A 15,375-nucleotide genomic window follows, 5' to 3' on the forward strand; every position below is an offset into this window, starting at 1 on the left:
GGACCCAGATTTAGAGAAACTGACCAATATTTATCTCCGCATTTGTGTGTGTGTCCAACTCTCTAGGCCAATAAACCAACAAGACAAACAAACTGTGCTCCGCAGTGGGATGCCAGGTGCAATTATTTGCGTGGCTGTTGGGTCTGGCTGGACAGAGACATGCTAACCTTGTCCCATAGGGATCCCTGGGAGTTGCAGCCCTATTCTCCCTCTTAGGACAACAACTTCCAGCAATTGAGTAGGTGTGAGGGCTTGTTGACCCTAGGTACTTCACTGAAATTGCTGCAGCCACTAGGTTCAAGCTGACTTTGGTCTGACCCCCAGGCAGAAACATTAACTCAGTCCAGTTTGCACAGCCTGCTGGGCACAAGATCTTCATGTCCCAGAAAAGCCCAGCCTTAAACCAGGTGCAATCTTTTCTCCAAATTGAAAGGAAACTGAGGCACAAAATGTGTGATAGCCTTAAGAGACACAACAACTTTTCTTTTTTGACTCCTAGCCTCCCATTGGCTTCAACTCCTTGTTCCCCCTCCCCTGTATTTCGTCTAGTGTTATGGAGGGATGGGCAAGTAAAATGAGTGAAGCTGCTCAGGTGGGTGGGGGCTTTGAGGAATTCTGGTACAAATACCTGGACCAAAGTAGGCAGCCACTAGTCAGCTCTAGCAGGTTGCTGCCAACAGGGGAATCAGGCCTGGTTTTACTGTGGTTTTTAAAATTTTTCAAGAGAAGCTAGAAATCCCAATTTCTCTGTGAAATACCAAAATTTTAAAAGTAGCGAACTAATTCAACTTTAAAATTGTGCAAGCCAACAACATGAGCCAAACAACACGCCAGTTTGCAACCTCTGATAAATACTGTATAGTGCTTTTATTCCCCTCTTCTCATGATCCTCAGACTAGGGGGAAGATACTATTATTAACTTCATTTTTCAGATATGAAAACTTAGGCACAGAGCAGTTTAGTAGCTTGTCCGACGTTTGAGCCACCAAAGCTGGAACTTGAATGTTTTTAACGTGCACTTTTTTTTTCTCATTACAAATGCATCCTTTTATAAATAACCTTTTTTTTAATCCTAAAGATACTACTTATTAGAAAACATAATAAGTTACAGAAAGGTAAAAATAAAGGAAAAATGACCACTAGTCCCAACATGCAAACATAAGCACTACTAATTGGTGTATTTCCTTCCAGAAAAAAATTTTCTCTATTCATTCAACAAATGTTAAGCATCTATTATAGGTCAGGACCTGTGCTAGGTGCTGGAGACATTACAGTGAACAAGATATAGTTCCTGCCCTCATAAGGCTTACAGTCTAGTTCTTGTTCTTTGTTCCATTTTACTGCGAGCCTAGGTGTTGATGTCCAAAGGAGCTTCTTCAAGAAGCCAAAGAGTAAATAACCTGATAGTGCGTTCTGGTGGGCCCCAGGCGTCCTCCTGCCCAGTCCCACTTCGGCTCTCTCCCCAGAAAGGAAATGATGAGAGGATTAGATTCCTAGTGAAGGAGTGAAGAAGCAAAAAGGGATAGGGTTTGAGACTACTACCGAACTCTGGATTCAGTTTGCCCAGGACCTGAGTCCTGACCCTCCGTTCTCAAGGAAATGGGTCAGGAGGCGGCAAGTGGTACGTGGCGTCCAGGAAGATGACGAGGGTCCCGACGCTGGTGAAGATGATGAAGGTCCAGAGGAAGAGACGGTCCACTACCATAGCCACAAACTGCCAGTCTTCCTTCAGCTGGGGGCAGCAGGATAAACTGTTCCTGAGCCCCAGACTCCCAGAAAGGCCACCCCCAAAGACCCACACCCCGCCCTCGTCCTGCTACCACATCTCCGAGATGAGGGCAGGCTGCGGAACAGAGGAGCGCAGAGCGGCAGAGGATGGATGGGAGTAAAGAACCAATCGGAAAGCAGGGGGCGGGACCAAGTGAGGCAAACTTCCAGTCAGAAATAAAACCGAGTGCTAGGGGCGGAGCTTGAGTTCGCGGGTGGAATCGAGGCCTCGCCCTGCTCCACCCCAAGTGGGCTTACCGCGTCGTGGTCCTCCTGTTCCTGCAGCTGTCGAGCGATGTAGCTGATGGAGGAAACGACCTCCCGGAGCTCAGGGGGCAGGCCCACAGCCCGGCTTGGACCATCAGTAAATCGCCGCAGGTCTGGGGCGGGCAGATCAGGCTGGAACCTGAAAGAGGCGGGACTGTTTGGCCACGCCCCGGGCGCAAAGACTCATACCCCGCGCCAGCGCTCTTGGCCCCGCCCTAACTCCCTCCTCCAACACGCTGCCAGTTTTCAAACCTGAGAGGGCCCTTCAGGCTCTCCCCGCCAGTGAGGCGACCTCTCGAGCCTACCGCAATTCCTCCCAGCCCTCTAAGCTTTAGTGCTCTCCTTTACGCTAAAGTGGGCAACAGAAGGGATACTACAACTCCCATGATGCTCGACCACAGCATCTTTCCGGAGCTTAGGCCGCCTGCCTCCGCACAGTCTTCTGGAAACTGAGGTTCTCCCTCTCCCTTCTATGTGGGTGATGAAGAGTAGGTACTACCTGTTGGGTTTGGGGAAGAGAAAGTCACTCGGTGGCTTCCGGATGAAATATTCGTCTGTTCCCCGACCCCAGCCACTTCCTGGAGAATCCCTGGGGGCTACAGGTGGCAGCTTCCGCATCTGGTCTCTCTCAGGTTTGGGCCTTTTCAATCCCAGGTACAGAGGGAGTTTTTGGATGAAGATCTTCAGAAGAGAAGAATTGTCGTATTGGAGGGGGCTCTCATGACTTCAGACCAGAAGGGAAGCAGCTAACCACCCCCACGCCACATGCCCATTCCTGCACTTGCGTGCATACACATTCCACAGCGCTACAGAGACGAGAAAATGCAACCGCACAGCCTTAAGAGCTAAGTGGGTTGGGAAGCATCTTGACTGAAAAGAAAAGTCAGAGGACTTCCACCCTGATAATACCTAATCCTGAGAATGTTTCCCTGGGACCCAGGATGGGCCGTATTGATGAAGAGAGTGTGAGATCTATGAAATGATAATGATGGGAGGGTAAAATTAATTGTGCAAGGTTTCAATACCCAGCAGGCCTTTGCACTTCAACACTCTACCAGGAGTTGTAGTCCTCCCTCAGGTCTGTGAAAGGGAAGGTTGAAGCTGGTGGGAGGGAGAAGTCATACCTGAACATAAAGCCAAATACTAGGACTGAAATTTAACACAGGTTGGACGAGGAGATCTTCTTACCTGATGGACCCAAGGGGGCATTTGGTGGGTGTGGGGTGAGCGATGGTGCAGGTTGAGGACCACGACACTAAGGATGACTGAGAAGGTGACGAGGACCATGGTAAACATGAGGTACTTGATAATGATGGGGACAGACAGGGAGGTCTCAGGTACTTTGTCTGCCAGCAGCAGCAGGAACACGGTAAGGGTCAGCAGGGCAAAGATCGAGAGCCCCATCTTCTCTCCTTAGGAGGCAGAAGGGAAGGTGGAAGGATTAGGCTTTGCCAGAAAGCAATCTCCATGGCATAATCATTGACCATGTTTCCAGTTTGTTCAAGGACAGGCTTTTGGAAGGGCCAACTGCATGCAAATGACTCCTACATTTATACCTCTAGCATGAACTTACTCCCCTAAACTCTAGACTTATATCCAACTGCCCAGTTAACCTCTCCACTTCGATGTCCAATAGACTTCTCAAACTTAACATGTCTGAAACCTAATTCCCTCACCACCAACTCCTCCCATAGTCTTCCCCATTTCAGATATGACAATTCCATCTTTCCTGTGGCTCAGGCCAAATCTTTTGAGTCATTCTCAACTCTCCTCTCTCTCTCATTCCGTATGCAATCCATAGGAAACCCTATTGGCTCTACCTTCAAAATATATCCTGAAACTGATGATTTATCACATCTACCACTACCACATGGTACAAATCACCGTTACCTCAGGTCTGACTTATTATAAAGGCCTCCTCTTTGCTTCATCCTTTGCCCCGCTGCTGACTGTTCTCAACAGAGCAGCCAGATTGATCCTGTTACAACGTAAATCAGATCATAACACTCCTCTTCTAAAACCTTCCAGTGGCTTCCCATCTCCTTTAACATAAAAGCCAAAGTCCTTATTATGGTCTACGAGGCCTTCCCATTAGCTCTCCAACTTCATCTCCTACTGTTTTCCCTCTTGCTTCATTCAGTTACATTGGCTATTTCTTGAAATATGCAAGGCACACTCACTCTCATCTCAGGGCCTTTGCATTCACTGTTAACTCTTGGTACATTCTCCCCCCAGATATCTGTCAGGGTCATTCTCTCACCTCCTTCAAGTCTTGTTTAAAAATTGAGCAAATATTCCCTTTTTATTGAGATACTCACTGGCCATTCTATTTTTAAAGTGCAACCTCTACCCCCATTCTCATCCTCCTCAACCCCTTTTCCTACTTTATTTTCCTCCTTAGGACTTGTCCTCTTCTAATATACTATCTAATGGATTTATTTATTATGTTTATTGACTGTCTCCCCTACTAGGATGTAAATTCCATGAAAGCAGGGATTTTTTGTCTCTTTTATTCACCAATGTATTCCCAGTGCTTTGCACATTATAGATGTTCAACAAATATAGCTGCATGAATGAATGGACCAACCACTGTAGCGTTTCCAGGAACTACATAGCAATTTGAGCGATGTAAAAATGAAAGAAAATATATAAGCATATGCCAAGTGGCTGATTATTCCTGTGGCATACAACAGGCCCATCAAACTTCATGGAAAGGATTGAAATAAATAACTTTTATAGTCTGCTCTTCTTTAGTCCCATAACATTGGGTTCCAAGATTTGCCTTGCTCCAGGAGAAAGTAGAAGCTACATTTGGAAGTGTGTTCTAGAGCTGCATCCCTCTCCTTCCCTAGACGGAGAGAGGATTTGATTCCAGAGAGAAGGAAAACATGTTTTGAATACCAGAGTTAAGGATATCATATTGGTCTCTGAATCAGACTGGCACTAACCAGGGTTGGAATAGCAACACTGCCTCTCTCTAACTGTGTAATGTCAGACAAACGACTTAAACTCTCTCAGCCTCTTTATCCTCCTCTGTAAAACGGAAAGACAATTCAGTATTTACCTCACAGAGTTGTCGTAAAGGTTAGAATTGAGTTCATATATGTAACATGTTAATTGTATTACCTTATAGCAAGTGCTCAAAAATAGCAAAGACAATAGCAACACTTACATAGAATTTACTGAGTACTAGGCATAGTTTTATTAACTCAGTTAATCCTCAAAATAATCCTATGCAGTAGGGACAATCCTATGCAGTAGAGCTTTCCAGATCAGGAAACTGAGGACATAGAGATTAAGAAATTTACCCAGGGTTACACTGTTACTACATTATGCTATCTCCTAGAGAAATGTTGGCTATTATTTCCAAGAGAGATAGGAGATTAAGGGACTAGTTGGTGTCTGAAAAGTCGAAGAGGGAAGAAGCCAGGAAGGAGGAAAAGAAAAGTCTAAGCCTGGGAATTTCTTTGTAAAATGAATGGCAGTTCCAAGGATGAGATCCTAGGATTCTGAAGGGAAGAATTCAGAAGTTACTGGGTGTCGAGAAGTGGGCTGCAGAGGGGAGGCAGAGCCTGAGGCTGGAGGGAAAACCTGGATCCAGATCCTAAGCTCTGGTTGAAGGGAAAACCTGGCTGAGATAGCTGAAGCACAATCCGTGTTGGCTTGAGTTGGCAGGAAAACCTTGCCTGGATTGTGGGTGAAGAGGAAGAGGCAAGAAGGAGGGCGGGGGCCCCTTGCCCACTTACCTGCATCTGGTGGCAGGTAGAAAACGAAGATGGCCAGGAGAGTGATGAGGATACATGGGGCAATGACGTTGACCAGGTAGAAGAGAGGCTTCCGGCGAATGATGAGGTAGAAGGTGACTTCTTCACGCTGTCCTTCCCCCCCTCCCCGAGGATCCACCGGATGCTGGATTAGCCGAGAAGGTTTGTGGATTATCTCCCATTGGCCATTCTCTTGGTGGGGAAAAGGAAGAAGAGCAGAAGAAGGAGATACAGATGTGGACCTGTCCTTGTCAGTGCCAGATATGGCGTTCTCCGCCATATCCTAGAGCAGAGGGGGCTGATGTGATAAGGGGCTAGCTGTGGACCCTGAGCTGGGCAGCCTATCTCTAATAATATTGAATGTCTCAATTTCCATATCTGAAAAATGTAGATAGTCATACCTATCTTGTTGACCCCACGGTGTTGTTTTGGGCATGACTGATGGAGTATATTTATCAGCCTATTAGAAACTGGAAATCATAAAGCCCATGGCCGTGGGAGCCATGCCCACTCACCAATGAAGGTACCTTCGTGAATGTGCACTTCCTGCTGCTCCTGCGCATTGGGACCCGAGCCAGTCTGCAGGCTGACCTCTGAGCTGTCATAGCTATAGGAACTGAACACCATGGTACAGTTCTGCCAGTCAAAGGGGAAGTAGGTGACCTGGATGGAGTGGGGTATCACTCGAGCTGCCAGAGAACTAGTCGGGGCTGGGGGAGTTGGGGAGGTCACGGGGCAGATAGGGGTTAGAGGAGATGGGGCATCAGGGACATAGGGACCACCAGGGGAGGTCACAGGGAAGTGGGGTCACAGAGGAATGGGAAGGTTATTAGGGGAGGCCATGGGGAATGGAGGAGGGTCACTGAGGAAGACTGGAAGCCAAGGAAAGCGGACAGAGAAGATGAAACAACTGATCAGGAGGGCGAGGGAGGTGTGAGGGTCATGGGGGATAATGGAGGAGGGATGGGAGACTCTGGGGAGTAAGGATGTGTGAGGAAAGGGCGGTTTTCTGAGAGCCCCTTGAGCCTCGTGGGCTGAGCTTAAAGACCTGGATGCTGCAGCTGCTTCGATAGATGCCCGGGGGTTGCCAGCGCACGGAGCCATCGGAGGACACCACGACGTTTATGTCCAGAGCAACGTCAAAATTTCCGTCGTTGCTGCAGGGAAGGAAGCTTATCGTCTAGGATCAGGCCCCGCCCTCCGGAGGCCCCGCCCCTCCGGAGGCCCCGCCCACCTCCCTGTCTTTGGGAAGATCCTACTTGTTTAGGAGCACCACATCTGGTAGCCATACGGATTCTGCCGTGATGCGGAGTGAATCGATGCCCTCGTGCTCTCCAGGGTCCCAGCTCAGCCTGTAGTCAGTCCACTCCTAGAGAAGCAGAGGCTGAGGGGCTGTCCCGGGGTGGAGGCTGAGAGGGGACTTGGGATATCCGAAGGAAGCCCGGGCAGGGAGAGCTGCGCAGGCGGGGGCTGTGGTTCTCAAGGCCGGGGTTCTGATTCTGGCTTCACCTGCACTCGCTGGGACCCCATCAGCTAATTTCCCCTTCCCTCACACCGGTCCCCAGTTTTTTAGTCTGTAAAATGAGGAGGTTGCACTAGCTGGCCTCTAAAACAGTGGTTTTCAAACTACAGTTCGCGACCCTTTAGTGAGGCGAGAATCAAATTAGTGGCCCCAAACCAGTGTAAAAAAAATTAGAATAAAAAATGTTTGTAGTGGAACTCCCGTAGTTAAGTATTGTGTCCTGAAGCTTCTGTTTCAGTTATAAACGTTTCTGAGGTCGGGATGCAAAAAAATATTCACTGGGCGAGACATTTGAGGAAATTGTAAAGACAGCGGGACGCCCTTTCCCACCCGCGGGGGTCTCCGTACCAGGTCTAAGTACACCTTTGTGCTCATCTCCTCATCCTTCTCGTTCTAGAAGGGAAAAGTTTAAAGGGTAGAGGTGATGTAAGTGTAGAGAAAGGAGAGGCTCTGCGGGTCAAGCGCTCCCTGGAAACTCCTCCCTTTTTCCGAGTCCTCCTCTCCTGGGTCCAGGCCCCACCTCCTGGAAGCTGCGTTAGTTTAAGCTCCGCCTCTATCTCAGAAACATCCTGCGGTCTCTACTGCCAGCCAATTCGTCTAGCATCCCCGCCGGCCCTCCGCTTGGCTAGGTCCCGGGCCCCACCTACAGCTCGTAATTCACCCAACTTTGAAGGTCCGCCGGCTGTTGTTCGTTGACGCTGTCCGGCACAGGCTCCGCCCCAGCCTGTGACCCCGCCTCAATGTCCGCTCCCCCGCCTGTCCATCCCCAGTTCCACTTCAAGATCCTCCCACAGGCCCGTTCCTCACCCTACCTTGCTCTACCCGTGGCCTGTCCAGTGTCACCCTCACAGCTGGGCAATTGGTCCAATTTCGCTACAATCTCTGCTAACAGCCCGTCTGTCTCTCGGCCTGGCCTCGTCCCAGGCCCCGCCCCCAGCCGTCCCTGGGCCCTGCCTCGCCTAGGGCCACGCCCCCAGCCGGTCAGTGGGCGGGACCTCTGCCCCAGGCTTGCACCCTCACCAGGCTGATGAGTTGCGCCAGGCTGAGACCAATGCTGACCCCGACGCGGTCTCCCACCTCCCGCGCTGGCCGCACCGAGCTATCATAGCCCGAGAAAAGTTTCTCGCGAAGTCGGCCCTCTGCCTCCGATCCGCGGGCGCCTGGAGGAGAAGAGCGCTAAGTGAAGCCATGGTGCCCGGCCACGACCTCTGGCTCTGTCACTGCCCCTTTGAGGCCCAGACTTACCCGGGACGAGCGGCGCCCCCAGCGCCCCCAGCAGCAGCAGCAGCACCCCTGGGGTCATAGCCCAGCCGCGTCGCTCAGTGAGTTCGCTCGGTGAGCCGCAGAGACCGCCAGCTCAGGGGAAGTGACGAGGCGCCCAAGAATGTGCACCTGTTGCTGGGGGGCAGCAGCCAGCCCACCCGCCCCGCCCCTGGGACTTAGTCCCGCCCAGAGCAACTGCCAACGCCTGAGACCTACAGATGACAGACAACACTTCAGTTGTATAAATCGTTTTTAATTGAGAAAGCATGGAGTGGAGACCCGGTCCCCTGGGAGCAGAGCCAGGAGATGAATGGAGCCAGAGCGGGGTCTGTGTGAGTGAGGGGAGCATCAACCCCTCTTGCAACAAGCCGGAAGTAGAAGGAGCCTGAGGAAAAGTGACCTGCCTCGGAACCCTAGCCCCTCCCTTTGGGGCCTCCTCAGTCTACCCTGTCCAGGGATGAGGCCACTCAGTCTCCCTCATAGTTAAATGGTGTCTTCCAGGTCTTTTTCGGGCCTGCCCCTAGCTCTCTGCGTTTTTCAGAAAAATCTAGTCAGGCCCTTTTTGGGTACCTAAAACCCAGCTGAGGTTATAAGCTGTAAGGTAAAGCAGGTTCTATTCAGTTAGAAGCCCTGGGGTGTATGAGGTCTAGAGCACAAGAACGGTGGGACTTATTGCTGAATTGGGGTCTCTTCACTGGGGGGGGGGTCAAGGCTATGTCCCATTTTACTTTTTAGTCTAGACCCGTTATCCTAAAGACCTCAGCTTTAAAGGGGACCTGGAAGGAATTCCTGCTGAGGTAGCTAAGTGTTCACGTGCCCCCAACCCAAGCACAGGTCCAGTCATGCCATGGTTTTGGCCCCTTTCCCATCCTAGCTTCCAGACTATGAGCCAGAGATTCCTTCCAAAACTCCTCTGCCCTTCCTCAGACTCTGTTTCCCTGGCAGGACCCCAGCTGAGTTGCAGGAGCTAGAAACTACATGTAAAAATAAGGTTAGCATTCTACAGGAAGACTACAATTTTCAGAAAATCATCTAGGAAAAACAAGAAGTGATTTTTGTTCCATCCTTTACTTAGTTCTTTATAAATCATAGCTGGGTCCTTTCCAGAGCTCATCCTTAACAGGTATCACTAGAGAAGGTGGGAGGGTGGGTCTAGAACTTACTCTAGAGCAATAATATGGCTATATAGGCCCCAGTTCCATCCTGAGGGGAAGGGCTGAGAGTCATGGTCTATGTCCTAGAGCTGAGATTCAAAAGGAAATATGGCTCCATGTGTGTCTAGAACTCCATGCTCTAGAATTGGGTGTCTCTGGGATAAGAAAGTTAAAACTGTGGTGATCTGAGACTGGTCCCAGTCAGGCCAAGGCCAGCAGCTGGACAGGGCTCAACTCCAGCCTCTTTCTACTTGGAAACTATGGATCTATCTGGGTCAAGGACAGAAGACTGATGGATCCAGAACAGAGCCTGGCAGCATGCCTGCGTTCCAGCACAGAGCCTTAGTGCAGGAATGGCCCTGGCTGGGATGCCTGGTGTTCCAGAACCTGTCCAGAACAAGGCAGAAGGTGGAGTAGGGAAAGAAGGAAACTAATCCTGAGCTCCAGTGGACCTATAAATCTACGGCTCAGTGGCAATGAAAAGGGCATAGGGCTCTAGGAACTGGCTGAGCCTGGGGAGAGGAGTATTTATGCCCTGGTTCTGTCAGTTTTGTAACCCCCAGTGCCCTCTGGGGAAAAGGCTTTGGGGGTATGTGATTGTGGAAGGAAAGAAGTGATCAGCCAGGACCATTTTCAGACATCTCCCTCTCTGACCCCCTCCTGGGCCCAAAGATCTAGGCCTCAGCAGCCCTGGAAGTCACAGTCAGCCCCTAGGCTCCCTCAGGTTAGAGCACCTGGTGGGACCTGGCTGCTCAGGGCATAAGTGTGGCAGCAGAGGCGAGAGCAGGGCCAGGAGCAGGTGGTGGTGGCTGGCTCAGTGCAAGTGCAGGGAGCCTCCAGTCCAGGGACTACATTTCAAAGGGCAGGGGGACTGGAAGGGGAGGTCTCAGGGACACTGTGGAGAGAAGGCTCCCGGTACATGGCCACTGTGAAGGGGAGAGAGAGGAGCAGGAAGGAGAGTTAGGCACAGAGAGAGCTAGGTAGGATTAGAGCTCTGAAAGGGCTCCCCTCTCCTACACTTATCCTCTGGGAACCCCAGCCCACAAGAGGAGAGCTCCCCAAACCCCCAAATGCCAAAGCTTCCTGGCTTGACCTGTCATAGCAGGTGTCCTCTTAACACTTGTAGCCCCTGAGCTAAATATCCATGTCAAGGTCAATACCCTCCCATGCGGCCCACCTTTTCTTGAGTCCATACTCACCCTCCAGCAGCTTGGGCACAAAGTGGGCAGCTGCCTTGGTCTTCTTGACTCGATTTCCCTTCATGACTCGACCCTCCTTGTCCAGGCCCAGGTACCAGGCCCGGCCAGAACGCTGGCGATAGAGAGCAGAGGCGTACAGGACATAGTAATTCTCAAAGACGCACTCCTTAAAGCGACACTCAGCTGTGAAATGTGGCTGAGGAGACAAAGACCCAGGAAGGCACACACAGACAGAGAGACAAAAAGACACATCACTGGACAGAAGGGAGCCCTAGGAAGAACAAGCCAGGGTATAATCCATATATTTCAGGTTGAGAGGGCCAACTTCTGAGCCCATGCAGAAACTGGGAGAAAGAGAGGATGAGGCAGGCCTCTGAGGGTCAGGAACTAGTCTTTTGGGAGCCCTGGAATAAGAAGATGCCTTCTCTCCACTTACTCCCAACCTCCACCATCCCCTATCCTGAATGAATCTGGGGAAGTGAGTAATAATGAGTCTAGAGGAGTTAGGATGAGAAATGGGAGCCCTCAAAGGCTGAAAGAGTTCGACATTCAAAGAGCCTGGGAGTACTTGGGGGGCTGTGTAAGGAGTATGGATTGGAGGGACCCTAGAGGAGGTGCTCTGAAGTGAGCAGTGATGACAGGACATCAGCAAGAGCTAGAGGGAGAGGGAGTCCTGAACTACAAAATATTTGTAGTTGAGAAGGTTGTAGCTAGGGGAGTCCCCAAACCCCAGGCCACTCAGCCTCACTGTCTCACCGAGCTGTAGAGCAGCCCCTCAGCGTTCATAGCCATGTAGTGACCCAGCTTGGCACTCTGGATGGTGACCACGCGGAGCCCCACTGGGATCAGGTTGAAGTGGGCTGGGGGTGGAGAGAGAGGGTGTCAGTACCCCAGGCCTCGAACCCTCATCTGAGCTGCCCCCATCTCAGCTCCACCTCCTCCCTTGGGGGTCAAAGAGTCAGAATGAAAACAACAGAACCTGAAAGGGAATAGGATTGTCATCTCCTAGCCCCATCTCCCCCTTCCCACCCAGCCGCTGGCTTCCCGTCTCACTGAAAGAGCTGGTGTCCTCTGGGGTGCCCTGGATGCTCCCGTCGGGATTCGCCTGGAGGTAGAAACCCTGGCGGCAGAACAGTTTGGTGACGATGCCTTTGAGCTGAGGCTCTGGAGAGAGAGACATTCATCTTTGAAAATGACAGCTCTGTTCCCAGAAACATTTCTACACTTGGCAGGACCAGAAGAAAGAAAAGAAAGGAGAATGGAAGGAAGGAAGAGGGTCCCAGGGACCCAGCTCTCTGATCCTCCAAGCAAGCTGTCTCCCACCTCTCCTTGACTCCTGAGAAAGCTGGGGTGTGGGTCCCTTCTGGTTCTTCTAACCACCAGCTTTCAGTTTAATTTATTGAAATTTATTGAAATTGCTTAATTCCTACTCTACAGCTCAACCAGAAGTGGGGGGAGGGGAGAAGAGGGAAGAGGAAGGGGAGAGCTACAGCAAAAGGCAGAAGACAGAGGGAGACAGGCAGGGTGGCTGAAGGGGCAGTATGTTGGCTAACGTAGGGGGCAGCAAGGTGACCACAGGGTAGGGGCGCCGCCTCAGGAGTGGGGGTGGGACTGGGCCTGACGCTGACTCAGCACCTGCTGCTGCGGCTGCCGCTCGCTGGGCGCGGGCCTTGCCTTGGCCCAGCGCCGGTCTGTCTGACACTGACCCATCTATCTGTTGTCTGTCTGTCTGTCTGTCAGTCTGCTGGCTCGCGGGGGCCCAGCTCTCCCTGAGACTCAGCCAGGTAAATCGCCTGGGGTGGGGCACATTCGGTACCAAATCGAGGAAATGGGAGGAGGGGGCCGGGGAGCTGGCGAGGCAGCCTGAGTCACGTGGGGCCGTGTCCCACTCAAAGGGTGGGCTGCGGACCGTACCACTGTGGACGGCCGGCGGCGGGGGGAGGAGAGCGCGAAGGGCCACCCCTAAGGGAGCTGGGAGCAGGCGGGAGTGAGGCCAGAGGGACTGCCTGCCTGTCGTACCTGGACGGGGACCACACGCTAACCCTCACAACTCTCCTTCCCCGTCGCTTGCTCTAGGCCGACATCCCTGTACCTCCTTGGAGGTGGTACGACCCCCTAGTCTCGGCGCGAGTCTCCAGCCACGTACTGTGTCTGAGTTCCTCGAGGCAGAGGGTCCCCTGAGTCTGTGGGACCCGATTTTGGAGTCGAGTAGGGGGTAATGGAGGGTGCCCAGTTCCCTTCTTGAAGCGCAGGTCGCGGGAGGAGGGCGCACAGAGGGGCGGGCTGGCGAGGTAGCTGCAAGGACACCCGGGGGAGAGCTGGGGAGCTTGGCGCCGAGCCAGGCAAGCTCGGCCAGGAGGAACCCAGCCGAGGCGGGGAGGAGCGGGAGAACCGGGGCGGGGGCGGGGCTGCCGGAGCCGCAGGAACCCTCGGGGTCACCCAGGCGTCCGGAACCCCCAGGCCCCTCCACTCGGGATTGAAAGAATCGCGAGAGCCGGCACGTAGGCGGAGAACGGTGGGGGTGGGGACTCCTGTGTTGGGGGCGGCGAGCAGGAGCTGCGAGGCTTCGGGGCGCCCGGCTTAGCCCCTCAAGCCTTCCCCTTGCCCTCGAAAGCAAGGAGAGTCGGCGTTACGGACAAAAGAGAAGGGAAACTGAGGCATAGTCCGGGAGAGACTTCGTTGTTCTGGCCCACCCCCTTTCACTTTCGGGGAGCCCCCTCCATCCGGCCCCATTCTTCGGCGTCCCTGGCCTCAACCTCCCAGGCAGAGAGTCCCAAGGCCGGGAGACCCCGTCCCAGCCACTCACCCGGGCCGCGATCTGGCCGCGCGGGCCGCCCCCCGCACAGTCGCACCTTGGACAGCAGGATGAGGAGCTGCTTCTGGCAAAGGGACTTGGTGCCGCGGGGACACACGCGCCGCTGCGCCGACACGGGCCGGCTGCCCCCGGGCTCGCGGACCTCCCGCTTCTGCCGGATCAGGCTACTGGCCAGCGCCGCCATGGCGCCCCGGGAAGAGACACCCCCAAACCAGCAAGCGTCCGGAGCGCGCTGGGCTCCCCCAAAGAAGCCCGCTCACCAGGGCATGCTCGACACTACAGTCCCGACTCAGCGCCCCACCCACAGGACCTGAGGCTAAACCATAGACCCCTCCCCTCACCCCCCAGCCCCCGGCTCCCACCCTTGGGCTCCGTCCTAGCCCCACCGGACCCAGCAGCCTAGGTGCCTCTCAGTTGACCCCACCCTCGACTTTTGCCCCCTACTGAAAACTACCCCTTCCCTGCTCTCCAGTGTCCCTGTTCCCACTTCCCTTCCCTCAAAATTCCCAAGATGTGGCTCCAATATCCCCAGGCACCTTTCCACCCTATTTTGGGGCCCTGCTCGCCTGCCAAATCCACTCTTGTAATCTAAAAGGTGTGGGTCCTTAGCTTTGGGGATATATTAGCTCACCCCACCCCACCCCTACTAGGGCGCTGCCAATGTCAGGAAGGAACCCAACCTTGGTGTCTTCTTCATCCTCTAAGTGGAGAAGATCCCCCACTTTTTTTACTGAAATCCCCAAACACTATGTCTGGGAATATCCAGGCTGTTCCTGGTCAGAGAGAAGGGGATGCCAGACCCTGTCTCTGGACAATGCCTTTTTTTCACCAAGTCACTCCCATTTCTAGTGGTGCTGGGCTCCAAGCGGCTGAGCCCCTTTCTTCACCTTGTTACCCTCCACTCCTTTTGAAGTCACCTCCAAAGCCGCCCTTCCTAGTGGATACACCGGGTGGTTGTCTGGAGGTCCCTGTTACCTCGAAATAAGGAACATCGGGGTGTTTTTTTTTTTTCTGGCTGCCCCTTAATTTCCTGGGGAACAGCTGGTGCTGTTTAGATCCCACGCCCTCCAATCCAGGCAGCCCCCCGAGAGGAGTGCACCCACGTTGTCACTAGTCCCCAAATGTGCACAGGCCCCCTACAAGTCAGAGCGCATCAGAGCTTCCTGTCCTCCCCAAGACTGCCTATAGCACCCCCTCTTCCTTCCCCGACGCCCCTCAACCTGTCCTGTCTTGTTGATCCGGCGACGGGTGGCGCTGGCTCCGGTTCCAGGCTCCTCCCTCCCTGCCCCCAGCAAGCGGAGCTTCCCCCCACGCCTGGCTAGGCGCCCAGGACCCCAGGAAGGAGTGAGGGTGTCTCCGCAGAGCGCCCTGGTACAGCGAAGTCGGAGCACTGGGCCTGGCGGCTGGACCAAGCGCAGCGGCGGCAGCGGCGGCAGCGGCAGCGGCTGTTGGGAAGCTGAGGAGGCGGCGGCGACAGCAGCTCCCCCTCCTCGGAGAGCGGGCCCGGGGGCGGGGCAGGGGGCGGAGACGCTGGGGAAGAGGGGGGTGAAGCTGGGCGGGCGGAACCCCGGGGTTCCTTGGAGGCAGGGAGTGGGGACGGTCCTAGGGGCAGGCGGAGCTGAGG

General features: G+C 53.5%; 2 protein-coding genes across 8 annotated transcripts; both read right to left on the minus strand.

Moving 5' to 3' along the window:
* Positions 1-201: 201 nt before the first annotated feature.
* Positions 202-8,706, minus strand: CHRNB1 (cholinergic receptor nicotinic beta 1 subunit). Of its 6 annotated transcripts, none has more exons than XM_046674992.1 (11): positions 8,566-8,706; positions 8,341-8,480; positions 7,669-7,713; positions 7,058-7,167; positions 6,847-6,955; positions 6,326-6,434; positions 5,781-5,990; positions 3,223-3,446; positions 2,534-2,715; positions 2,026-2,173; positions 202-1,732 (listed from the first exon to the last, which is right to left on the minus strand). In XM_046674992.1, the coding sequence occupies exons 1-11, from the start codon at positions 8,621-8,623 to the stop codon at positions 1,592-1,594; spliced, it is 1,476 nt and encodes a 491-aa protein (XP_046530948.1). In that variant the 5' UTR covers positions 8,624-8,706; the 3' UTR covers positions 202-1,591. The 6 variants fall into 6 exon arrangements, with proteins under 6 accessions (XP_046530948.1, XP_046530947.1, XP_046530946.1 ...); XM_046674991.1 differs by having other exon boundaries at positions 6,314-6,434; XM_046674990.1 differs by having other exon boundaries at positions 6,326-6,461.
* Positions 8,707-8,815: 109 nt separating this feature from the next.
* FGF11 (fibroblast growth factor 11) lies at positions 8,816-15,187 on the minus strand. 2 transcript variants are annotated; one of them, XM_046677040.1, is made up of 5 exons: positions 13,743-15,187; positions 11,990-12,100; positions 11,693-11,796; positions 10,937-11,048; positions 8,816-10,663 (listed from the first exon to the last, which is right to left on the minus strand). In XM_046677040.1, the coding sequence occupies exons 1-5, from the start codon at positions 13,933-13,935 to the stop codon at positions 10,593-10,595; spliced, it is 591 nt and encodes a 196-aa protein (XP_046532996.1). In that variant the 5' UTR covers positions 13,936-15,187; the 3' UTR covers positions 8,816-10,592. The 2 variants fall into 2 exon arrangements, with proteins under 2 accessions (XP_046532996.1, XP_046532995.1); XM_046677039.1 differs by having other exon boundaries at positions 10,937-11,132.
* Positions 15,188-15,375: the final 188 nt, after the last annotated feature.

The sequence above is a fragment of the Equus quagga genome, chromosome 11 (genome assembly GCF_021613505.1).
Source record: "Equus quagga isolate Etosha38 chromosome 11, UCLA_HA_Equagga_1.0, whole genome shotgun sequence".
In the NCBI taxonomy this organism is placed as follows: domain Eukaryota; kingdom Metazoa; phylum Chordata; class Mammalia; order Perissodactyla; family Equidae; genus Equus; species Equus quagga.